General features: G+C 39.7%; 1 protein-coding gene across 1 annotated transcript in view; it reads right to left on the bottom strand.

Moving 5' to 3' along the window:
* The window catches only part of LOC139134221 (uncharacterized), a 104099-nt gene that overhangs the window by 57238 nt on the left and 19469 nt on the right, over positions 1-27392 (bottom strand). The window contains exons 9-23 of the mRNA XM_070701133.1: positions 24203-24370; positions 23102-23233; positions 22093-22278; positions 21248-21379; positions 20707-20889; positions 20114-20248; positions 18890-19066; positions 17751-17888; positions 9527-9691; positions 7291-7422; positions 4204-4386; positions 2696-2827; positions 2157-2327; positions 1367-1498; positions 805-987 (exon numbers count right to left, since the gene is read on the bottom strand). Of these exons, the coding sequence (XP_070557234.1) occupies positions 805-987; positions 1367-1498; positions 2157-2327; positions 2696-2827; positions 4204-4386; positions 7291-7422; positions 9527-9691; positions 17751-17888; positions 18890-19066; positions 20114-20248; positions 20707-20889; positions 21248-21379; positions 22093-22278; positions 23102-23233; positions 24203-24370 (2349 nt within the window). The remainder of the gene's footprint in view (positions 1-804; positions 988-1366; positions 1499-2156; positions 2328-2695; positions 2828-4203; positions 4387-7290; positions 7423-9526; positions 9692-17750; positions 17889-18889; positions 19067-20113; positions 20249-20706; positions 20890-21247; positions 21380-22092; positions 22279-23101; positions 23234-24202; positions 24371-27392) is intronic.

Raw genomic sequence — 27392 nt, 5'->3', positions numbered from 1 at the left:
CTGTCCACTGAGTATTCAACTCGCAAACTCAGCCCGTGTATGTGTACCTTGCTTTTGTATCATCGACTATTAAATGACTTTTAGTCTAGACTCCAATTCAATTATCACCCAATACATAAAGCTTTGTCGACAAACTAAATATTCATTTGTATGTTTCCGCATGCTGTAGGTAAACAGCAATAAACTGCAGTTGATATATTTCATAGAAATATTGAACAAATTATCGTTATTTGCAGCTTCTGCCCCATTACTAAATCCTACTATATTTTGTTTAATTTTTACAAACATTAGAACAATTGGATGACATTAAAATGTTATTCATTTTGCATTGAATTACTTACCAAACCTTAGACTCGGACATTGTAAAAATTAAACGGGGACCAAACATTTTTCAGGCCTCCAAAGGTAAAGGAAAACGGTCCCCCTCAACTAAACCATAAATGTTCGAATCCAACCTGAATTCCTCCAGCCCCCGCCCCTCCACCTGTTTTGTGTACGGAGCTGTACCATATAAAAAGAGGATGTCAACTGGTATGGCTGATCAAACATCTAACAGACATAATTGATTAAACATGCAAGTGCTTGAAGGCCTGCGTTGGCGCCAGATTATCTCATCAAAAAATTTACCCACAAGATTACAATTTCAATGGAAAACAAAGGACTATCACATCTTCATAATCCCCTTAGAGACCAAACAAAGCCGATCCCAGGGATCGCCCAAAAGGCCTTTAAATGCTTGTACAGCAACCATACTCTTTAAAACAAGTAGAATTGTAGTAACAAAACGTATTGATAACTACTTACGTTTGCATTGTAAATTGGTGTCATCCTGCTCTCTACAGCCATCATTTACAAGCAGAGGAACTGTTGGGCATTCCCATATTGTCCTTTCATCGCCACTGCACTTGGCATTGGACATCCATATTGGGGCATCTGCGACTCCATAGAGACTAGGAGGAGCAATGTAGTCAACGCCAAGAGGAAATCCTAGCAAAAGATCACACTCGATTAGCACTGACACTGGCACTTACACTGGCACCGACACTGGCGACATCACGTAAGCTTTTTATAAAAAGGAATACAATGAATACACATTTATCCCCAACAACGGACAATTTACCGTAAGTAGTTGAAGATGTCCAACCAAGTTGGGGATAGCGGCTTCCAATATCTGAAATGTAAGGGGTAATATCAAAATTTCTCCGGGGATGACATCTTACTAAGTTTTCCATCAGCAGCGCAATTGTCAGGTTTGTGTATTACACAGACGTTTTTACTATTCATTATGAACGAACGTTCAAATTAAACTTGATAACGGGCGGCAAAATAACAAAAAGTGAGAAATGGCCAGAAATGAAACTCCTACCGCTTTCAATGCAGACAACATCGGCGTCATTTTCATCAAAGTTCTTGTTGCAAACCAGACCCCATTGACCACTATGGTAAACTTCTACACGTCCATCAAAGTATGAAAAACCATTTGCCAGGCGAACACGTTCTGTTTAATATATGGAGAGCACAGTGAGCAGTCTGAATGTTACGATAGTATAACTGACGACTGCTCGTACACACGTATCATTATGTGTTCAGTGATACGCCGTACACAATTTGCTACGGTTAAGAGAAGCTGTAGGGGACGAAAAGACACATCAGTTTTGGGAAATACTATGAAATTCTTCAACAGTGCGTGGTCGGGTTTTAAACAGTGAGCATGCACTTAAATATCATTGTTGTCGATTTTTGCCGTATGTCTGCTTCACTTCAAATGGTAGCAGTTTTTGTTTATGAAATTTCAATACAGAGACTTGAAAGGGTTATCTGCGGGTCCAGACTGAACACGAGACGCTACAGCTGATTCGGCATTTGCATATTACGAAAAGTATATTGTACCTTGCGTTTGGTAATTCCGACAAACCTGGATGAGGCAATGTATGTAACCCGATGGAAGACAAAAAGACAGTTTTAAGGGACAAAAATATGAGAAGGAAATCTATTTAATTGACTGGATACCTAATGATGACAAATTGGTGAGCTTTGAATCTCTGAAAGCCGAAATAACGATGCTGAGAAAACAATGCGAATGCAGTAATACGGGCTTTCACTATGTCACTCCTGCACACAAAAAATTGTATCATAGCAAAATTGGAGCAACTTACGTTGACATTCAACCGTAGCATCTTGGCAGGAAACATCAGGATTACCGCTGAAAGGACAGTTAAGTAGACTTGTTTCACTTCCTGTACAGGCGACGTCATTCATGTATGCAGGACCAGTTCCGGCTGTATAATCACCATCTGTTAGCAGCTTTGCATGATCTGACGGGAAACCTGTCACATACACAGCATGCATTGCATTTTATTGAGATATGACCCAGCTGATTGCATGACGATACATGAATATCAAACTCATAACGACTGAAAAACTCAAGACATGAAAAACGGCTACAAACTAGGAAATTGCTGAAAGTACCAAATAATTCTTTGTCGAACATGCGTTACATCTATGCAATTCGTAACATTTAATTTGACTGGCGAAGCACGATTAAATCAAACAGCATAGCTTTTTCTGATTTAAAAGATTTGCTCTCTCTCTCTCTCTCTCTCTCTCTCTCTCTCTCTCTCTCTCTCTCTCTCAAAATCATTTGTTTATGCATGTATGTAATTGATATGGTAAATTTATGATGAAAGTTAAATACCAAGTTCTCCACAAAGGACTTTCGCGTCTGCGTTATCCCAGTTTGTGTTGCATACCCTTTGCCATTGTTCATTCATGTAGACTTCGACCCGACCAGTATACGGATGATTTCCATCAACTATGCGAAATGGCGCTGCAATAGAAAGGAACGAGCAATGATTTCTGGGTAAAAATGCAACTTAAATAGAGTTTGAATTCAAGTACTTGTATACTAGAATTAAAAGATCAACCTCAATGCGTTTTTGATTCTTCAATGATATAAGTAACAGGCAGTTTACTCTTAGAATACATTACTATAGTAGTATACACAGTCAAAGAGGTATGGTCATAGTTTCAAACTGTAGGACAGTTGTCATGCACTCATTGCGCTTAATAATAAACTACATGACAACTATGTCGTGTGAAAATATGGTATAAGTACAAGAAATTATCGTTTATTTAAGGAAAAACTCTCTAATATAGGCTCTCTTGACATAGTCATAATATCATAGAGGGCTGAGCCCAGGGGTCGCGCAGCGGGTTTAGATTCGAAATTATATTTCTTTTATAAGCTGCAATGCCATGAGATCACTGTAAACATGGAAATTCGATATTGACATTTATCGTAATTGTGTAATGCATGTGTCAGTCAATAAATAGTGGCTATTTAGGACGGGCAGGGACCATAAAATACTGCAAAGTTATTTATAATTGTCCACTTAAATTAATAAAACAAATGTTTTATCAGCGATTTAACAGGCGCTTTGAAATTTGGTATATATAAAATGGAACAAATCATTGTCGAACCAGCGCATCCGTAAGTAGTAAACTCGGCCGCTGCGTGTCTAATAGCAACATTTTAAACGAAAATGTCATGTTCGTTTCAATATTGGCCTAATTTGAATTAAGTTTCCATTAACGTTAACATTTCTACATACCCATCATAAAGCTACGTTATCCTATTAGCCATAATTTCGATAGGTCAAATTGTCACTTGATCTGGAACAGTAGTGATTTCTACCTCTAGCAGAAATGAATCTTCCAGTTTGTTGTTTAACCAACACTATGACACACATAAAGAGCGTCAATAGCTCTACGATCTGCTATAGTGTTATGCTAGTTTTCCATCTCTGTCCAAATCATATAGATAGCTTGAGCAAGCGCTCAACGCTGTGCAATAGATTGGTAGTCTGACAGCCTTATAGACTATTAAAATCATTGAATCGGCTCAATAGGCTCGTGTAAGGACAACACAATTTATATGAAATTCATATTAAACATGATTGTAACTAATTTGGGATAATTTAAAATCTGCGAATGTAAGCTCACCTGCTTTTCTTTTTAAGTTATACACTTTTTTTATGAGTAATTTGTAATATTGCAACATTCAGCTGTAGGGCACCTAACATTTTTGATAAATTTGAAAAATATAAAGATCCAATTATCCCAAATTAGTTCCAATCGTTTTATTAATAAGATTTCACCATTTATGTTGTGTTTAAACATTTTCAAATTTCTTAGTGTTACTACCTTGACAAAGAACTCCTGCATCGTTCTCATGCGCATAATTGCTGGACGAGTTTGGCCTTGAAAATGGACAGAAAGCAATACTATGTTCTCCACCGTAGCAATCAAGGTTGTCCAACCATATAACGCCAGTACCTTCCCCATAGAATGCCGACGTTGTCACTTCACTAGCTCCAAGTTCGAATCCTATTCGTAGAAAGTAGGAAAGATGCGATGCCATTACAACATTAAAACAAGTTGCGGTACATTTCCGTTGAGATTCGCCATTTGTATGATATTTCGATTTTATTGCCTTCTCCATTTTATTATCTCCGTAGGGGCACTATAAATACTAAAGACAATCTGATATATCACCTGAAGATAACTATCACAAATATGGCTTGCATGCGCACACATGTGTGTGATAAAGCTATTTATATATTATCACATGAACTGGCCTGTATCACCACCTGTATAGCGTACACCAACACAGATAAGAAATCCATATTACCCCTGTTGTACATCATCAACCGGAACTTTTTTCCTGCAGCAGCAGGGCCGTTCATACGAAAGCTACACCTCAAGTTACGGAAGTTCTGCTGAATAAATACATGTTAGCTTACATGTAAGAGCCGCACAACTTCTCGCCTTCGGCTCGAAGTTGTACAGCTCCGCGAAAAACACGAGTATACGATGAGGTCAAACAGAGAAAAATACCATGGAATTATATATAATTATCACATGCACAAGAAAAGTTTGTCGTCTCTGAACAAAAAATATGGAATTTAGTCCTTGGCCGTTGTACATCACGACAACCGGCGTCTATGTCATTAAGTTTGGTGGGTCGGACCTTTTTTGCATCGATCTTCGGCGTGCTCGTCAACGTAAACAAACAACATGGGGCCGGCATTTCTCCGGCTATCAAAATGTATCTAACGTGAAAAAGTTAGTCATGATTATTAGAGTCTGACAAAATACATCCAATTGGCAAATTTTGACTCCCCTTGTTTTAGTTTTGTCGCCAATATTTGGGTTCATATTCTTATTGACCGCGTCGCCGCCTTAACTTTCGACACACAGTGTACTTTCATGCGGTATATGTTTCCACTCCAACAAGGGGGTCAAGTACAGCGGTGCATGTCTAGGCCTCCAAAATCATATAATGAAAACGACATTTTCATAGACTACGTCAATAATAATCCGAACAATGAAAACACAAGAGTGTACCGCCTGTGTAGTCCTGATGAATTACGTGAACAAGTACGGCGGAAACAACGCACTGGAAGCTGGTCGCATTGCCGTGGGTTCCACATGCATTGTAACCAGGGTCAGGCGCCAAGTTACACAGTGTTCGCGCTGTTGAGATTCAGGTGAGTAAATTTTTGTTTTCGAAAAATAGCATAACTTGAAGGTAGATTTCTAAGCCTCTGCTGTCTTTGAAATAATATGACTTTGCGGAAGGTACGTGTACACTGAGAGGTCGTCTGGCATTTGCTCCATTTCTCACTCACGCGACGAACACTGACAACTTGCCCAAAGCGTATTGATATCATTCCTAAAGTACTCAAAAGTTTAAACGCGGAATCGTACTTTGCAAAAAATAACGAATTCTTGCCTCGTGCATGTAATATACTCGTGAGGTAATGACAGCGTCACCACTCGTATTCGACTCATGGTGACAAGATCATTACGTCATTCGTATTTCCGAGCTGAACGAAGAAAAATATTAGGGAATTACATCTAATCATCCGATGGTATTTTCCTCTGTTTGACGTCATCGTACCTATGAGTGTTTTTCGCAGAGCCGTACAACTTCCGATCGAAGGCGAGAAGTTGTGCGGCCCCGCGAAAAACACAGATACATACGGATTCGGTCACATGAGCGTGTCAATCATTGTCTCGCGCTTTACCGATGCCAAGGCAAGTTAGCCATCGGCGGACATTACTTTCACCGCGCTAGCGACGGGTAGCCATAGTATTCAGAGTTATTTAGAATATTTACAAATAGATTTATGAAGTAAATGCAACGAAACGATCGAAACAGTAATTCTCATTCTTAGAGATGCCGTGGCTTTTAAAAATACCACAAGCTTAAGTTTACGATCTTGGCGAGCCCGAAAGATTCCGTTCGATGACGCATAGTGTGTACGTTAATGCAATGCTTCTGGGCACAACGCTGCTGTCAGCGGTCTCCGCCGGTGTCAACTCGTCATTCCCGATCTAGGTCGTCAATGTTTACGTCTTACGGAATTTGATGTTTGCAGTGACACATATCTCGCTCGAAGAAACCTCCAAATTCTGTTACTTGACGAGTCAACTTTCGATCATATATCCACACTGCAGAGTTCAGGCTACAGCTGTATGTCTTCACTACAGCCTTATGCTGCAGGTTCGATTCCGATCGAGAATTTACGGAATATTTGTGTGATGAAGGAAATTTATCGTTGTTTGTCGAATGACGTGATGTTTTTTCCTCCTATGCCGCTTTCCCGAAGGTCGTACTTTTAAGCTTACATGTATTTATTCAATTGAACTTCCGTAACGTGAGGTGTAGCTTTCAGGTTCATCGCCAGCATGAGGTACGACATCCACATTGAACCGTACGACTTGATTGGAGCCGCGACGTTACTGAGCCATTAAGCGATCGACGGCATCTCCATTCGATTCTTGGGCATACCGCTAGCTAAAGCTTTAGCGACTCGCGACATTTCGGTGGACATACCATGCCTTCTCTGTTTCCATGTCTGAATTTATCGCCTCACCTTTTCGTAAAAATGTCATGAGAGCGCGGCATCGATCACGACAGATCAATCTTTGCACGCAAGCGTCGCGACAACGCCGACATGCATGTATGAACGGGTTTTATAGTGCATGAAAAAAAGTTGCGGTTGATGACGTACAACAGGGGTATTATGGATTTCTTATCTGTGCTGGTGTACGTCACACAGGTGGTGATACGGGCAAGTTCATGTGATAATACTACAAATATTACAAAACACTGGGAATGATATAAGGTCCCATCGATACAAAACTCATGATGAATAATAAACCGCCTTTGAAATCAGTTAACTATTTCAATACATAGACTCCATACTGCATAAGAGGACATACCTAATTGCCGACACACAATATCCGCATCAGTGATATCCCACATACTATCACCCACTGTTCCCCACTGACCATTGATGTTTATTTCCACTCTACCCTCATATGGAGTGTGTCCAACAAGACGTACCTCAGGAACTGTGAGCAGTAATCAAAGTGTTAAGCTATCATAACGATTCAGATTTAAATATCTATCGTTGATAAGCGCAGTGCGCGTGTCAGAAAATGTATCTTTTGCAGGCGTACTGAGCATCCTTGTCGTAAATGGATCCTTTAATCAAAACATTTGATCGAATTACAATTTAAAATGTGCAGCTAGTATAATGGTGGACTCATACTGGAAGTTTTAGTAATGTACATTAGTATGAGTTAAACAGAGTCATGGATGACTCTACATATAGCAAGAGGGAAATCATGGTCACTGTCCGGGTGCTATTAAGACAACGTTCAAGTTTGAGAATAAAACAAAAGTGAAATTTACCATGTTTCCCTTTAATATGTAAAGTGAAAACATGTTACGAAGGCGATTACAGTGGTTTGCATTGACCCGTTGGCATAAGACGAACTAGAAACATTGTCTAAAGCGAGGTGTTGTCAGTACTGTCAGGTTTAACTATCAGCTTAGTGGTAATATCAGTCAATAACAAAGAAATCAAGTCTGCAAAAGTTAAAACATTGTCTTGGAGTTGGTCAGACAGTCAAACAACACAACCATACACAGCCACGCACAGTCCGCTAACTGTCCTGTCAGGACGTATCACTTGCTGGCAGGTTTAGTATGTTATCAAATATAAGGCTTTCCACATTTACACAATGTCATTTAAATGACAAATATACACATATAAGCAAGTATTTTCTAAACACACCAAACTTTGTTGCGACGGAACTTTGTAAAAATTACAACTCGGATAGCTGGTATTAGCCTATAGCAGACGTGATGTAAGTACACGATCGGGTGTTTGACTTCGTCTGCCCTAGTGCATAGTGTTGGGCTTTTAGTAATCGGCGCAATCTGTTGCGCAAAGGCGCAATATGCTACATTGCGCCAACGGACGCAATAATTTTGCTACGTGCCACAGCGCCAAATGAGTTAGGTGGTACTACTATGATAGGACTAGCAGCCTGACAGTCCATCTTGATCTTTTCAATGTAGGACAGAATAAAAACCAAATTACTTGTCAAACTTGACAAAAAAGGTGTAATGTAGGCTTAATGTGATAAAAATTTAAATTATGAGTAGCGAATTTAGAACGATGGGTGCTCGGTGGTCTTCGTTTTTAAAGTGAACCATTCCTGGTCTGTCCCGCGTTCCATATCGAGAAGCGACATCGGACAATCTCAGTCCTATGCACCTGGAACTTTCAGTGACCTTTCAAAAGTATATCCCGTACAAAGCAAAGTCTATCGCTTTAAACTAAATGTATCGTTATCATTGTACCTATAACACATATAACGAGTATAAAAATATCGGGCAGAACGTCTGTGGTTTAATTTCAAACTTAAAATGTCATACACATGGAAAGAATGGTAAAATTTTGCACTCTGTTGCAAAAACATCTTTGAGACAAACTGATGAGAAATCACAGTGACATGGGGAGATGATGTCATTCATCGTTTTCACTACCAAAAGTCGCAATAAAATGTTACCGGTAACACAGTGTGTTGGTAGACAAGATGGGTACAGATGGGGACATGTGGATACGCTATCCAATCATACTTCACGATCTCTTCGCCGAAAGCAATTCACACTAAAAGTCAAAGCCAAAAAGACAAAGTAAAATATTGTTGGCTTATAATTTAAGCTTTTCGCGCGAAGGTGCGTTTCGACAGTCGTGACAGCATCATTTGAAGTTGATGTGCATGCCCCATCGTGCTACGTGTACACTGTATCCAGCGGGATCTCTAGATTCCGTTGGCTCAATGCTGCAATGTTGCGTACTGCGCCGCAAATTGCGCCGATTACTAAAAAACTCCTGCTGGGCAATGTTTCAACTTTTGCAGAGTTGATTCCATTCATGATCGACTCATATTACCGCCAGCTGACAATTGCATCTGACAGTGTTGGCAACAACACGATTTGTACAATATGTGTAGTTCGTCCAATACCAACGAGTCAACGCAAACCACTGTAAGTGTAGTGAATCAATGAAATGACTGAACACGTCATGTTGTTTTAACTGGTTCTTATTATGATTTAGCAGTCATTGTACAAATGACCACATACATCAAGACTGATACTTGCCTTTACATTTTAACCCTGCTACCCAGGCACTAGTTCCCACGTGTTCTTCATGTCGACACTCAGCAATGCTTTTTTCCCATGAAGTACACTGTACATTGTTTCCCCACAGAGAATCAGACTGCCCATCAGTTACACAATTTGCAGATTCAGCACCTAGAGTATAGCCTATATCAGAAAAAAAGTATGTCCAAATTAACAGTAACGCGAGGGTTGCCGCAGTGTTTTATAGTTATCGGGCATTTTACTGGAAGATTACAAGGACATTAATTGATGTTTTCTACACTAAGTCTTTCATATGATTGACTAACACAACAGCGAAGTGCGTCCCGGAGAGACATGACATTTCAGTATTTGAGTACCACGGTTTGAATCATTAATACTGAATTACTTTTGTGCTTTTAAACATTGAATTTTATGCAAAGTCATACCAAGTATATCTTAGTATCTCACCATTACGCCACCTTTAACATGTATTCACTTTGTTTGCGCCCAAGTGTAGTCTGAATGACCTCTGGTTCATGTATACATTTTGACATGCGCCTGTTGCTTGTTAGCGTGGTAACAGTCAGTGTTGTCTTGCAAGCATGACATCATTGAGTTGAACATTTAAGAACAAGTTTACGGCAAGTCAGGCGCAAAAAAATAATAATGCAGGCCTGTCCATATTCTCGGTACCAGACTCGGAGCTCAGTCAACGCCTTCGTCTGTCATTGTGAACTTATCATTCGCACGTCGCATCAGATACAAAATTGTCAGCAGAGATAAAAACGTTGGTTCGAAAATTGGCAATGTCGCCGATTATGAATTAGTGTTTTGATGTACATAATTGAGGGATTACGCCAGTACGGTGTAAAATTGGATATTGGCCAAACTCCTGACCCGTTCGCATCTACATTAAACCACAGACAAATATAGAACAGACTAGGAACGGGCATTGTTCAAGGTGTGAAGCAGTTACGTAAGCCCTCCATGTTTGCCTCTCCTTAGGAAACTCTCGACTCTCTTTTCCGAAGAGTGCCGACCCTGCATCCTTCGGTAGTTTCCGGATTTTTCGCTAATTTTTAAGCGAAAGTATGTTCTGCAAAGTTTGTGTTGTTGCTGTCTTTTTATGCTGAGCAGAATTGGCGTGCTGGCGAAAACTGGAAACTTTCGAGCTTCGGGGAGGTAAGTTTTACCATTTTAAAAATTCCTCTCACCTTTTCATGAATATGTAATGAGCGCGTTTGAACCAGATTTGAAAGTCTTTTATCGATACTGTCAGATTTTACTCAATGGTTTACGGTCAGTCATTCCGTCTTTTACACGTTCGTCAAGGAAGGATATGTTTATTAAACTGCTGGCGTGTTATGTTTTGATTGGCGTGAAGCAGTGCTTCTGCCCTAAGAGCTCACAAAGTAACTCTGGTTGCTACGCGACTGGCAGCACGATGCCATCTCGTCGTATTTTTCGCATAATCTCGTGCAATTATCAACCACAAACAAAGACTCCAAAAACTTTAACACATTTGAAGCTCATTTTAATATGAAAAGGCCCGAGACGACCATGGAACAAAAGGCATGCCGCGTTGCTAGTCTGTTCTATATTTGTCTGTGATTAAACACAATTATATTACCAATACCATGCCCTGTCCGTCACATTTTGATTGGTCGAGCTGAACCACATGACTGACCACAAATACACAGTAATGGTTTGTTTATATGCCCGTGAATATGAATAATAAGATTATGCGAAAATACGACGCATAGTGTCGCAACTTTACAGCTGAAACGTAAATCATAATCAATCACAACATAAAATGGAGCACTTGTTGGCCGAGTTGAGATACTTTTTTCTGAAAGCATCTCCGGATTTGCCAATTTTTTCTGATTTTTACAGCGCACGTGACAGTGCGTCTCGTTTTGCTTAGTTCCGGAACCCAGTTGTCGATCGCTTGGGAAATTTTCGCAAACTTTGACGGTTTTCTTTCGTTCCGACGTTGATAATATAATGGAAATAACAGACTCCACCCTGACCGATAACGTTTATTTATGGGCGGGGGCTCGAGGAAAGCCAAAATTAACGGGCTCGGCGCTAATTTTCTGGTTTCCTCTCGCCTTGCCCATAAATAAACGTTAATGGTCAGCGTGTCGCCCGTTATTTCTATATTTGAACTTATTTGGGATAACTGGATATCTTATTGATGTTTATTTAATCAGCAAACGTAAGCTCATCTGCTTTTCTCTTTAAGCAATGCACTTGTTTTTATGGGTAATTTGTAATATTGCAACGTCTAGCTGCGGGACATCTAACAATTTTGATGCATTTGAACTATATAATAAGATCAAAATCTCCCAAATTAGTTCCAATCATGTTATTACAGGGCGGTCGAATCAGTCCGTTTTTTCTACACATTTCGTCCCGTCTTAGTATTTTCACAAAGCATAACTTGAGTAAGCTCACTATTTGGTCACGCTCAGAAAAAATTTTCACGTTATAGTACAGCATGACTATACAGAAAGGTATTTCTTTGTCTGAAAAATAAAACATTCGTCAACTGACAGGCAACTATGGACTTAACGATGCTTTGACCCAGATATGTTGATCTCTAGGATTTGGAAATTAAACAGAGCTTTAAATCTGGCTGGAATAAAAATAAATATTTACATATTAATGCTGAAAATGCTCAACTTACGTTCGTGCTGGTTAAGGCAACCGTGCATAGACGTGAACAAGAAGCGTCGGGGTTTTGATAATCGATAAAATGTTGACACTGCTAGCGACAGTGCAACAATACTAGATGCATCTGGCAGGTCACTCTTTCTCTAGTCTTAAACTGCAATGCTGCAAACAGATACATGGTGCTCAATCCGTTGTGGGGAATATTTAGAGCAGAGATATTGGCCGCCGAGCATTACCAGTGACACTGAAGAAACTCACAGTTCTTGATCAACAAAAACACTGGTTTATTACGTTTCAACTCACGGTACAGAGCAGCACGCAGCATCCATGTGCCATTGGTGGTCATTACAGGCGTATAAAAGCATGATGGGAAATCAGGTAGTAATGGCAATTTAACCCCAGAAACACAACAAAGTAGCACGAATAAATTCAACTATGAAGAAAACTGTTGACTTTGCAACAACATGTCAATGTAAATACAGTCCGCGCAAATAAATCGTAATACATACACAAGGAAAATGTCTATTTTTTGGAAAGTTCATCTGTCGCCTGCACAAAGATTCTCACAGCTGTGTCCAAACAACAGAAAAGTCTCTGTTGAGCAAAGTTTGTACATCATGGGCAGTAAGGGTTCAGAACAATAACTACTGTATAGAATATTTAGTCAAATCTCCGGAACCATGATAAACACAGCAAACAACAACAAATTACTCATAATAGGGTCGGGAAGTTTCCCACACTGCATCCAGTCGGCTATGAACTGATGTCGGCGCCATTCTGCGCCAAGTAAATTGTCCCACATTTATTGTCCCACATTTATCGTACAACTTAGCTCGGCTATTGAACCAATCTTTTTTTTAGAGTGGGGATTTGGCCGAGTGGTTCTGTCTCTTGGTTCTCCGCTAGGTGACTGGCTGCCTTTTGCTGTGAGTTTGAACCCGACTCAAAGTACTGTTTTTTCTACCCTGGGTTGATAAGCTCTGCTGGTGAAAAGAATTGTCCCAAGGCTGTCTTTCGCGTAGTGTAAGCTATGTATTCATCGCTTCGATATTGTTTGTGCGCGATATGTGATAGCGAGTATTTCTGCACTTTTTTAAATTCTTGTAGTCTCGCATGCCAGACCTCAAACCCGCGTCTGCGTTCGCTCGGCGCACCAAGTGCGTCACGAGCGGCGGAGCCACGAGCTGCGAATGATTGGCTGGTCGCATGATTGGCTGCTTGTCTGGTCACGTGAGACGCAGTGATCAGCGAATGCGAATGACAGCCGGTTACTGGTTTGAACCAACGCGTTATATTTACTGTCGAATAGAATGCTTCGAAAATTGGCTAGAAGAAAGAGCGTCTTTATTGTTATTTATGTATATAGACGGAGCGTCTAAAATAGCCCTTTGAACTCGACTGAATGATTGTGTCATTCATCCAGAAATGTTTTATTTGAACTTAGACACTCCTCAAGTTTATCTGCGATTTAAAGCAAACTGTCCTCTGCGTTGACCTCAGACAGTGGTACGACTACAAGAATTAAAAAAGTGAAGAAAATGCTCGATTCATTTGAGTATTCTTTGAAGAAATTGGCGATGGACAGCCTGAAACTGAAGCAGAAAGTACAAATTTTCTAGATGGAAACGACATTTTCGCGAATTTTTCATCAGGGTATGGCAAATCTTTCGTTTACAAGATTGCTCCGTTGCATGCTCATTCCTTGCGATTGTCATTCGTTGACATCCTCTACTGAATTTACTAATTAATTTGTTTGCTCCGTTCCAACGAAGATCAGCCTTTTGACCCCGTTCGACTGGCGATAAGCTGGTGATAAATTGCCTCACTTAAAATGCCCGCCGTAGATTTGTACTGATGTATATGTGTTTTCAGAATGGATATGCGAAACATGGTGGTGGGTTCATACAGCGAAAATGCGTTGTATAGTCGTCAGTGCGCGGTGGTCCAAAGTTATACATATCAGCATTGAAATAAGAGCCCACTTTTGACGTCATCACATTCCTGAGCAGTTGGTTCTTCAAGTTGATAGATTCATCAGAAATATCATCATGGTTACTATACGTCATGTCATCCTTGATAAATGGTTAGTTGACTTTTAAGAATGGCCAGAAAAATATATTTGCTTCATCTTCGTTTCTTGTGAGTCAGTCGATGTGAAATCAAGAAAGACACAAGCGTTAAGCTGCAGTGAATCATATCACCATAATCTACATGTGCAATACATTTCGGATATTCGGTGCAATACAGCTTTGCGAGTTGGATGACATGGACATAGCTGCTTCGAGAAAGATCCAAGCTTAGAATCAGGCAATTTAGCAATAATATTCGAGAACTTTGCTTTGAGATCATCGCCAACAGAATGTGCTAAGTCTGTTTCAGACATCATAGTTCATGCAGAAAACAAATGGCTCGGTTGCGGCTGACTTGCAGCGATTTTGCAATGTTATATTATATCATTTGTCGGTTGTCACTACTCGGTTGACGTAGTGTCATTCGCGCGAAAGTATAAAGTGGAGGAAACTTGGCTTCTTGACAGAATAAGAGGTCGTCGCACTTGTTATCTACTCACACCGCTTTAAGTCGTAAGAGTCACAGTCTACTAACAAATCGTTGAAAACAGAGGGTTTTTTTGTGGATAACATTTTCCGACGATGCCTCTTGCTCTAGAGCGCCCTCTGTGTGAGGGTTCTGCCCACTCTCGGAACCAGAATTCTTATCGGCGACAGCGCAAGGAGTTGTGGGAAAGACGCGCCGATAAGTTCTCTGCTACAACTGTAGCCCAGGACGAAAATGCCTCCAAGGCAAGAAAATGCCTTCAGTGTCCTTGTCTTTAGTTTTACTGAGATCAGGCCGCAGGTGTATTTTATCCGTTGCCCTATTTTCACTGCACGACGTTATTATCTAGCCCTGTACTTTAGCGTTCGAAGATTCGTATGTTCTGTTTATCTGACATTGTAGTTTTTCAGCCCGATTACCGGCTGCCGTTTCTTTGCCAGGTGTTTTTTGATGTTCTTCTGCATTAGATTCGTCTGGTAGAATTCCAAGTTGCAAGTCCCCTTTCTAAGCATGCCTCAGCGTTGCTGCACATGTGCCGTGCGCCGCGCATTGACGATCTCATCAGAAAATGCGCGAAATTTAACTTAAGTTGAAAACAGAAGTTTTGGTTTGTCGACCAAACAGATCGGTCTCATGCTGTCCAACCTCCATTTCAGGTGAAGTAGGCCTATGTCTGTTTTGAGCCTGTACACCCCAAACCACTCAGCGTAGCGGCAATAGCTTTATCTAACTCTCCATGAAAGGTGTTTCGTCCCCAAAGTTCTACCGACTTACCACGCATTGCAAGTCAATGATGTAACAGAATTATTCGATCTGCATCCATTTGAATAAATACGCCACAGATTTCTGCCCGTTGCAAACCCTCAAAACTGCCAAAGTGACAACTTTTGAAATCGCTGCGATAACTTCGGCACCGCGTACCCGCACAGGGTACAGGGGAAAGTCCCCTGGGGTGGGGAGGAAGGTGTTTTTTGTGCAACCGTTTACGTTATTTGATTTTATTAATTTTGACTGTGATATTTCAGATAAAGAGTTCAACTCGACATCGTCTGACTGCTTTATTATTACCGACAAGTCCTTATCTCCTCTCCAACTTGTGTATACACCACTGTAATTGCTCCGAAAACATGCCAACTTGCTAATCCGCTGTCCGTATCAGCGGATTAAGTGATTGAGTCAACACCACAGCCGTCCCTTGGTGTTGACTCAATCACTTAATCTGCTGATACGGACAGCGGATTAGCAAGTTGGCAATGTTTTCGGAGCAGTGGTGTATACACAAGTTGGAGAGGAGATAAGGACTTGTCGGTAATAATAAAGCAGTCAGACGATGTGGAGTTGAACTCTTTATTTGAAATATCACAGTCAAAATTAATAAAATCAAATAAGGTAAACCGTTGCACAAAAAACACCATCCTCCCCACCCCAGGGGACTTTCCCCTGTACCCTGTGTTGGTACTACATCTGACAGCTACTGCACGACGGGTATAACTTTCACTTTGCATTCTTTATCATCGGCTTGCAGGCTATGTAACAGCCTGTGCCTATAACTGGCTTTGTCACTGACGGCCATGTCAAACGACAAAAGCGCTTCTTGGCTATCCAGCAAATTAAAACAATCGTTGAAAAATATCTATCTTCAAATTCGCGGCAGAAACATTGATTCCGAGCGAAAACAGTCGAAATGAAACTGCAAGCGTGCTAAGAATCTGCTTCCGTAGATAAAAAGACTAGAGCGTCCTCTCACACTTTACTATTATACCCCTTTCGACAGCCAGAAGAAATGAGACATTATCTATATGACGGATGGTCTATTCATCGTAGGACTTTTTAGACTTGCACGATGAAAGAATATATAACACTAGTGTATCAAAATTTGGGAGATGATGAACCTCATTCTCTGGTTCTTCATTTCATTTGTGACTATGGGAAACAAGACTCACATTACACGCTGATGTTATATTCTTATCAAAATGTGAGGCATGTTGGTGGTAGTGGTTACTATGGTAACCAGTAGGCCGCAAGGATCTAGGATAGGAAAACCCTGCTAATAATTTTTTTTTGTTGGCACGTTGAGATAACTCTTACACTTTATGAATGTTTTTCTCTCATCCTGTACCTCCCCGTGACAACTTCCCTGAGCGTGATCAATTTCTTTAAGCATCAAAACTTACGCTGTGAGCGTGACCAACTTCTCTTGACGACATGCATGCAGTGAGCTTACAAACATACTGCGTAGGGGAAATACCTAGACGGTGACAAGATAAGTAGGACAGTGCTCTGATTGGGTGAATGCGAACAGGTCTGGAGCCTGACTTGTTTGCACACTTATCCCCATTATCGTGGTGGATCGAAAAATATTGATTCGTAATTGGCGACTAAATTGTCGCCAATCTTGGAGTCAACTATAATTACTATTGTCAATTAAATTGTAGAAAAGACTGTCCAGGCAAAATCGGTTTTCCCCATCTTTTGTGCCAATGCTTTGAGACATGTGGCTGAAATTTGTGTGAGTGAAAGCTGTCGTAAGGATCTTCCAAAATATGTGTCAGAATTTTTTTGAACTTTCTAAAACAACGTTTATGTCAGAAAAACTTCCAGAGCGGTTAATTTAACCCTAGTAGATTTCTTTAAAATTTTGCTTCAAAAAATTAAGCAAGATATAAAAAATCTAAGACACACACTTTGGAAGAGCGTTATAACAGCGTGCATTCCAGAAAGTTTGAGTCGGATATTTTGAAGTATTGATACAAAATATAGGGAAAACCGATTTTTGAGAGGTTATTCAAATTACCTTTCACGTGAACATCTGTCAATCAATAGTGTGGGACCCTTTGGTTCAAGGACTTTTGATGGTTCAAAAACAAAGATTTATTAATAAAAAATAGTGCAGAAGAAGCAATATCCAACAACGACAAGCTTTATTCACCAATTTGACGGGTGCTGTTGGTCACATAATTTGTTTCTTGTTGGGATTTAGAAGGGTAGAATTGAAAGCTAGTGCACGTACCCAACTCTGTACAAACGATATCAGCATCAATCTGATCCCACATATCACAGCCGATGCTCTTCCAGTCATCATCGGAGAAGATTTGAACTTTGACAGTACCCTCAGGTTGGGAAGGTATGCTCACCAATCTGATAGGTGCTGTTGAAAGGTTAATGAAAAAAAAAGAATCATTTTAGATAAATTATATACCGTAGATGGCACACACTGATAAACCATAATGCAATATTCGATTTTAAAAGGGAATGTGTGAATATTTAACATTTACAGATACATGCACTATATAATACATGATATATAATCACATCACTCATATACTAGAAATGATCTCAAAAACACGATTGGAACTGATTTGGGATAATTGGATCTTCGCATTTTTCAAAAATCTCGAAAGTATTAGTTGAATGTTGCAATACTTCAAATGACTCATAAAAACAAGTGTTCAACTTAAAAAGAAAAGCAGATGCGCTTTGTTATGACGGTCATTTTCCCCTACACTCATGACCCGGGTTCAATTAATCTAGAACATTCTTACAGTCCCTGCCCTTCATGACCTTGAATTCAATTAGTCGTATTTGGAATGTTCTGGAAATTCAATTATTCGTGGAGATATTTTTGGAACAGCAATTAGCATATCAATAGAAATTCTAGATTGTTCTTATATTCTCTTATATAACCATATGAGTATAAATAGGGGACGGCACACATTTCGAGTCAGACATTTGGGATCGTATCTCTGACGTGTTACTTCAAGACTTTTGAAACTCCAGCAGTATTAATTTCAAGACTTTTCAAGCGCTTCACAGCAACGCTGGATTTATTCTGCGGACTTTGTGCAACCTCAAGCCTGCAAGCAAGCCAAAGGACTGTTCACTTTGTCTCGGTGTCTGATTCTGGAGCTTAGTGCCGTCCCAGCTGAGATAAGTAGCCGGTATACTTTTACAGATTCTATTCTATCCCTTGACTCAGCGGTTAGTTTTAATTTTGTAATAAATTTCGTTTTTAAAGGGAAGTACTTAGTTCTCCGTTTTGTTCGTTTTCTTTCACGTAACAGCTAACATTACGAATTCTCCCATCACTGCTGAATATACAACACATACGAATTTTGGTGAAAAGCTGATGATGAAGTGTAAGAAACTTACGTTCACATGAAACTCCAACATCCATGCTATGATCACAATTAGCAGTGTTTTGATTGTGGCCACAGTTAAAGAGTTCAGTTTCTGTACCAACACAGTCAACATCTGTCAACCAAATTTCATCAATTCCTTTGGAATACGCCCTGTCGTCTAACACTTCATAATATCCATGGGAAAATCCTAATCATCACAAAATACAAGAAAAATTATCAATTATAAAGCTGTATATATGATAAACATCCATCAGTTCAATAAATTTCCATTCAAAGAAAAGCACCTTCGTCAATTATGGTTTTATGACAAGATTGTTCATAGAGACGGTCAGTTATACATGCATAGTGAGTTCTTACTGCGCGGAGCCTTGATTGTCAATCTTCGTATTAAAACTTTGTACGGCACAGTTTGTTCATAAAGAGATGTAAGAACCGCTTTAGTCTTCAGCACGTTCAGTTTTGTTAATGGGCAATGACATGATTTTAGTAAGGTATTCGATGTCTTTCAGACAACATGTAACTCAAATTTTATTCGCTCTTGCATCAAAATAATACCATCATATTAGGCAATCACAACATACTTTTGAAAACGAATTATGTAATGGGTTATTGCATGACTTAATTTTGAAAATCGCTGGGGTTTAGGTAGCACACTGCTTTCTTATTCATCCCACCTCAGCATCTGATGAGGGAGACTGTTGTCTTTGAAAGCTCCTGCTACATCACTACAGTTGATCCCAGTGTGTTACCTAAACCCAAGCCATTATCTACTAAGATCAACACGGCTACCTGTCACATATCTTAATTTTGAAAAAGTGATATACAGTGCATACTTGAGAGGTTAAGTTTGTTGTAGTACGGTCCTTTGTGCTTGCCCTCACCAAACCTGCAGTTTTGTAATTTAAGCTGTAAGGAAGCTGTGGCAGATCTATTCAGAAGGATATGTCAAATATCCTGCAGATTTCTGCATATAGCTGATACGGTGCACACATACTTAGCTTGAGGTGTAGACGATGAGTGACACTCCTAGCAAGTACGATCACGCTAATAAACGGCAACACAGAGCATCTTGCTCTTCATTCCAAGACAAAACGAACTTGGTGATACGATATTATGCATCTGTATAAAGTTTCAGGATGTTATAAAGTTTTGCTGATTAATTTTCTCACAGCCTCTCTATATCTGCAACTGATGACTATAAGGTGTAAATTAGGTTTTGACGAAGCTTACTCACCCATTTGCCGACAAACAACCTTTGAATCGTTTTTTCCAAAACCGTCCTTGCACACAGTACCCCATTTGTTATCTTTCCAGATTTCAAGTCTTCCGTCATATGGCGTATACCCGCCAACCAATCTTACCGGGTTAACTAAATGAGTCAAAAGAGGTAAAAACTCATGGAAGCTAGACATATATGGAAGAAAACATACTGTATTATTAAAGATTTTGCTCCTCCAACTCTGCAACATATGTACTTGTATCAAGCTGCTCATCTCATTCATTCGACCGAGTTCTTGGGAAATGAAAGTATTTGAATACATTTTTCTCAAATAATTGAAACTATACTGTGATTATTGAAACGTGAGGAACGCATAAGGTTAAGACGATGCCAAATCTACAAATTGGGGCATATGTGGCTGCCATGCCTACAATGAATACCAAATCGAGGATTGCTCTTCCAACGAAGAAAACGTGACATTTAGCAAGGAAGTGTGTACATTTATGCGGCTTACAAGGGATTAACTTATTACTGTAAGGTTATCATCGTTGTCAAGAAGGGGTGTATGCTTTTGAAGATACAATACAATTCATGCACATTTGACTCACCGACACATGTGATTCCTACATCCTTGTCATGGCTACACTGATTTTCACCTAAAGGTTTCCCGGATGGACAATGAAATATGCTTGCTTCATAACCTTTGCATTCAACCTGCGACATCCACACTATTCCAGTTCCCTTACCAAATGACGCAGAATATTCGACTGAATCAGCTCCCTGCATGTAACCTGGCGCAAACAGAATTTCGTTACTTGAAAGAAACTGACATTAACGTATCGGTTAATTGAAGTTCTGGGGTGGCATGTTTGCAGTAAAATTCCAGGCTTAAGTAGTCATGGTGGCGGTACCTATAGAGGGCATAAACTTTTAATTAATTATAAAAATCCGATAATGGATAGTTTTATGAAATGAATGGGAAGAAATGTAAGACTTATGCCGCATCTGAAAAAAAAATTTAAGCATTTTGAGATTCGATTATTATATGCATTATTTTTCACATTCGGTCTCTTCTGATTTTATCACGATAACAATTTGTAAAGTAATGGGCTGGATGCCTAACCCTCTCCAAATGCGTTGTCTGCTTACCTAATTCACGGCAAACAACATGAGCATCATCAATGTCAAATTGATCGCCACACACCGTGCCCCATTTGCCAAGAGTGTACACTTCAAGCCGGCCTTTATGTGGCTTTCCACCATTAATAAGCTTTACTGGTCCTGAAGGAAAAGGGAAAACTCAATTAACAGCTGTTAAAATAGCATATAACCTTTTGTAGCAGTAGTATACTGAACATAGCGCAGACATATGAAGAGAAAACCTGCAGTGTGAGTTGCTTCTGTTCAAAATTAATAAATGCAATGTTATGGTGTCTAATTAGGGAATATCACATACATGTTGAACGAAAATTACACAAATTTCAAAGCTGTGTCAAATTGACAAGAAAAATAAAAGAACCCCAGAGACAACATCCACTTAAAGACAGACAGGATGACTTAGAATTAAACAATATCGTTTCAACAACATGAATATTTGCTCGTCATGGTAGAAAATTTGGCCTTCATTTGTCTGACTTAAAACGCTTTATATGTCGTTTCCCCGTAATTTACGGAAGAACGATCTCAGGAACAAGTTTAAATTAGCTTAATTCTTTGATGAGAATATAACTTGGTTCTACGTTTACAGCACGCCTTACTGCTGACTTCCTACTTGCGAGAACCTTGGAAATAAAGAATAAGGCGAAGCTATTATTATTTATTAGACAGATACCTACTCTGGCACTGAGACTATGATAATCTAAATGATTACAATGCCGCTTGGGTCATATATTTTGGAATTCTAATGAAGTCGTCCACTTCTGTGTTTTCTTTACAAAACTAAGCTTAACAAGTTAAACAGTTGTGAGCATAAACACACAGCATGGTGATTTTACCTCTGCAAATAACTCCAGCAATATTCGATCTTGAGCAGTTGTTCACTCCATGTGGCTTGTCAGATGGGCAGGATAACAGACTCTTTTCATTGAAGTTGCACCCAAGATTTGACATCCACACGGGACCGTTGCGATGAAAACCATAATAAGAACCAATCGTAATGCTTCTGGCTAAATTCGGAAAACCTTGAATAACATAAATTTACAACAACGATAATGATCAGCCTCATACTAATAAACCTCAGTTGACATTTCATCATTTTGTGTTAATTATATGGTATTGTTCATTGCTCTTCAAAAGTTAGGCTGATTTGTGAAACATTGACCAAACATAAGTATTGTGAACAGGAATGTAGTTTGGCGCAAATCTGACTCATTCATTTTCCTTTAAGGAAGAATAGGGACAGGTTTGTGCTATATTTATTGTTTAGTTTTTGTCTTGTGCTTTTTTGAACTACATTATATTGAATGCACTGTAGTAAAAATTCGATTTCTCACCACGGCAATGGGTTGAGATTGTGAGCTCATAAATATCTTGAAAAATGAAATTGCTGTAATGGTAAATGGTTCTGTTTGTTCGCGAAGTCAGCTCAATTTATTCATATTTTAGACACATTCGGTATAAACTGCCTGTATAATCTACACTTTAACCCAATGTTAACCTGTAGAAATTATCCCTTATTGAAAATATGGTCGACCGCCTTAGGTATCTATGACTCACTTAGGTAGCAGATTGTATTTAAAGTATCTAGAATTGTTGTAAACTCTGACACAATTAAAACTTTGGGACTAAATATATACTGGTATATGTGATGATAAACGATATGAATTCTTCGCAGCACTATCTGCACTACTGATAAATATAAGGTATATTTGACTACTTTTAAGAGTGTCATTTACTCCACACCCGAAATTCCGCTAACGCTAGGCCGACCACGAGATGCTTTTGTTATACGATAAAATACACCACAAAAATAAGTTCTGTTTACACTATTAAATATTACTTCACCTAATTCTCGGCAGGCGACTTTAGCATCGTTAATATCCCAACCATCGTCACATACGGAGCCCCATTCATCATTGTAGTACACCTGAAGATTGCCCTCATAGGGTGTTGTACCACCGACAAGTCTCACTTTTGCTGCAGATGTAGGGCATGCGGAAGTATTACATATTCATAGCAATAACAACATTTGAACTATTCATTGGAAAAATAAAAGAAAATATCGCACTTTTATTAACTTTCACGTGAAACTTTCATATCATCGAGTGTCTTTTCCATAAAGTGTCATTCTTGATTTGATAGCCACTAGAAATTATTTATTCGTGTTCATTATGAAACAGATGAGCAATGGTATAAGCATATTGCTAAAACTACAACAAACAACCTTTTTAAAAACCCATTTTGTCCCAATCTGTTGTACACTCACTTATCATATTTCCATTGCTACTTACTTTAAATTCAAGATGAAAAGAAACCTGATAAGGTAATGCATATTCATTATTTATGCGTAGCTACAACCACTAATATGCAAACCCCGGATATGTATGCAACATAAAGTTTTGCCTGTTGCTACGACCAAATCACTGAATACTTTTTCAAAAGTAGGACAGGTAGGATAGCATATGGAAAAGTACAAGGGAATCCGAGAGAGAGAGAGAGAGAGAGAGAGAGAGAGAGAGAGAGAGAGAGAGAGAGAGAGAGAGAGAGAGAGAGAGCATATTTATGAGAGAGAGCATATATATATTTATAATATATATATATATATATATATATATATATATATATATATATATATATAATATGAATGAGTAAACATGTTTACCTACAACAAAAGAATGTGATATTTGTAATTGTATTTTCTGTTCATTTTCATTCTGATCTTGCTCTAGGATATTGCATCGACCACTGTACCCACTGAGAAGGTACATGCATCACAATTCATTATACACATTCTATTTCTTCTTGTCTCATAACATTCAGCAATAATTAAATCAACCTGCATACTTGTGCATTTCCCTTGTTACATGATCATGTCATCGTTTGATATAGCTCATACAGATTTCATGAAATTTTAGTAACTAAGTACGAAGAAAAACATCCACCTACATTTGCATATGACACCGGCACTGCTAGTACAGGTCAGAGATGCACTCTGTGCTGGACAATCACGTAATTTGGTATGTGAAGAGGTACACGACACTGATCTGTGTACCGCGTCATTTACAAAACCGTAGAAGGACTGATGCAACGTTTCTAATGCTCCTAGCTCAAAGTCTGATGAGAGAATCAGAAAATAACATTTTTGTAACTGTTCAGTTTTACAAAGGGTTTTATGATATTAGTGAAAAACTTAATAAATATTAAAGTTTATTACACCTCACTTTTTCAGCGTACACTGCCATTGGTTAAACACGACTCACGTGACATGTAAAAGAACGTGTTGTAACACACCTCATCCGCAGTCTGTGTTCTAATTCGCCAATTGATAGTCACATGGGATGCGTTCTTTTTGTGCTGATCCACGTAAACGACGTCATCAGGCATCATTTGTCGGAACTGTTGCCTGCCAGGCATCAGTTCCGAAAAATTATGCCCGCTGACGTCAAAAAAACATTTGCGCATGCGCGAACTGGAATGTAAACAAAGATGTCGTCTGCGGCCGAGCGAAACGATAGTCGAGAAATTTCTCGGTTTATCCTACTTTCTGAAGAAGAACTGAATGCTCTGGTTTCAAACAAGGACTCGAAACGAACGAAGACGATAATCAAAGGTGCATTGAACGTTTTGCAGAAGTATTGCGACCCTGTCGGGAAAAAACTTTTTCTTGCTGAACCACTCCAACATATAACATCATAAGCTTACATGCGACAACTTTTGTGTATGGTACGTTCTTATGTATGACTACGGATGAGGTGTGTTACAAAACACATATTGACTGGCCATTAGGGCAACAGCATACGTCTTTAACCCCTCGGGCCTGTGAGTCACCCCCAAACACAGACTGTTTCCCTCGGCCTACGGCCTCGGGAAACAGTCTGTTTTTGGGGGTGACTCACAGTCCCTCGGGGTACAGACGTATGCTGTTGCCCTCATGGCCAGTCAATATGTGTATATTGTAACACACCTCATCCGCAGTCTGTATTCTAATTCGCCAATTGATAGTCACGTGGGATGCGTTCTTTTTGTGCTGATCCACGTAAACGACGTCATCAGGCATCATTCGTTTGAACTGTTGCCTGCCAGGCATCAGTTCCGAAAAATGATGCCCGCTGACGTCAAAAACGATATTTGACGCGAACGCGGACCGGAATGTAAACAAAGATGTCGTCTGCGGCCGATCGAAACGATAATCCAGAAATTCCTTGGTTTATCCTACTTTCTGAAGAAGAATTGAATGCTTTGGTTTTCAACAAGGACTCGATACGGACAAAAACTATAATCAAAGGTGAATTGAACGTTTGCAGAAGTATTGAGGTCTTTTTAGGAAAACTTTTTCTTACTGAACCACTCCAACATATTACATCATCGACCTACATGCGACAAGTTTTGTTATAGTACGTTCTTATGCATGGTTACGGATGAGGTGTGTTACAAAACACATATTGACTGGCATGAGGGCAACAGCATACGTCTTTAACCCTCGGGCCTGTGAGTCACCCCAAAAACAGACTGTTTCCCTCGGCCTACGGCCTCGGGAAACAGTCTGTTTTTGGGGGTGACTCACAGTCCCTCGGGGTACAAACGTATGCTGTTGCCCTCATAGCCAGTCAATATGTGTATAATGATGCCCTCTGCGAACTCCATAAGTGTGATGATGCCCTCTGCATTTGATATTACATGGATGACGCAATTTTACTTACTGCGCCTCCTTTCTGCGCATAACAAATTGTCGTTCGCTTGTACTTGCTACTATCGCTGCGAAACGTCATGCAGAGCTGTCACCGGCACAGTTAGACGATATTAAAACAGCAAACGAACGAAAATGGCAACAAGGAATGCATTTCTGTGTTCAGCGACTATGCAAGCAACAAATTTGGATACGCCACCGAGGAGATAGGCAAACTTTCAGCGGCAACCCTGGACTCGGCACTGACAACATTTTACGCTGAGGTCCGGAGTCAGAAAGGCGAACTGTACTCGAAGAAGTCTTTGTGTTTTTTTATCTTTGCATGTTTGCTTGTTCGGTGTAATAAAAATAATAACACATGAGAGCTAGGGCAATATCACGATTTTTTGCCTGCCCTCGGGCTGGTGGTCATGATCGAAATACTGATGATGCCCGAGCCGTAGGCTTTTTCTTACTGAACCATTCCAACATATTACATCATAGACCTACATGCGACAAGTTTTGTGTATAGTACGTTCTTATGCATGGTTACGGATGAGGTGTGTTACAAAACACATATTGACTGGCATGAGGGCAACAGCATACGTCTTTAACCCCTCGGGCCTGTGAGTCACCCCCAAAAACAGACTGATAAAGGCAATATAAGAATGTTCAAGCAGTCAGTGTACGGTTGATCAGTTTTTCAGTGGGAACACGGAAGCACTAACGATGTTGACTGTGGCACAGTGAACGTCGTATTGGGCTTAATTGTTGCAAAATCTATCAAGGTAGGACCTTTTTAATGAATGCAGTTGGCGTTACTTTTTATTGCCAAAAGCGTTTTTCTTGTCACCCAAGCACGTCGTAATTCCAAGCAATTTTGTAAAGCACTGTTATTACTCTCTCGACTTAAATTAGTCAGTTCACATAAATTGTCCTGCACAATATATCGTATCATAATAACATTGTTTGTTGGCTGCACCTGAATCATTATCTCAAGCTTTGGAGAAATATCTACGAGCTTTTGCCTGTACACACACCGACTTTGCAGGGCCAGTCATTACCATTCTAGGCAGAGGGAAACACAGAGGAAAGCATTATCTTTGTGTTTGTTCACATATTTGAAAGCAAGGGCAGTTCATCCGGGAATGGATATTGGTCTACACTAATATAGTCATATCTGCTTTCTACCGAATGACATGTCGTAGAGGTAAAACTGATGTAAGTGATGGAAAGTTGATGACAGCATGTACTGGGGCTGAAGTGCTGCTAAACTCAAGATCACTGACATACCAATAGGACAAACCAACGGGCAACACTACACTGATACCAAGTCATTTTCTGCATGGGCAGATTGATGGACTCTTTGCACCAGAATCTCTTGACATTCAATAATCGGTGAGGCACTTTTGGCATCCCGGGATGAGAATCACAAGAGAAAATCTTGGCACAAACTCTGTTCCTAGACTG

This window comes from Ptychodera flava, chromosome 6 (genome assembly GCF_041260155.1).
Source record: "Ptychodera flava strain L36383 chromosome 6, AS_Pfla_20210202, whole genome shotgun sequence".
In the NCBI taxonomy this organism is placed as follows: Eukaryota; Metazoa; Hemichordata; class Enteropneusta; family Ptychoderidae; genus Ptychodera; species Ptychodera flava.
The sequence above is the reverse complement of the archived record's forward strand: the minus strand, read 5'-3'. Positions and strand labels throughout refer to the sequence as shown.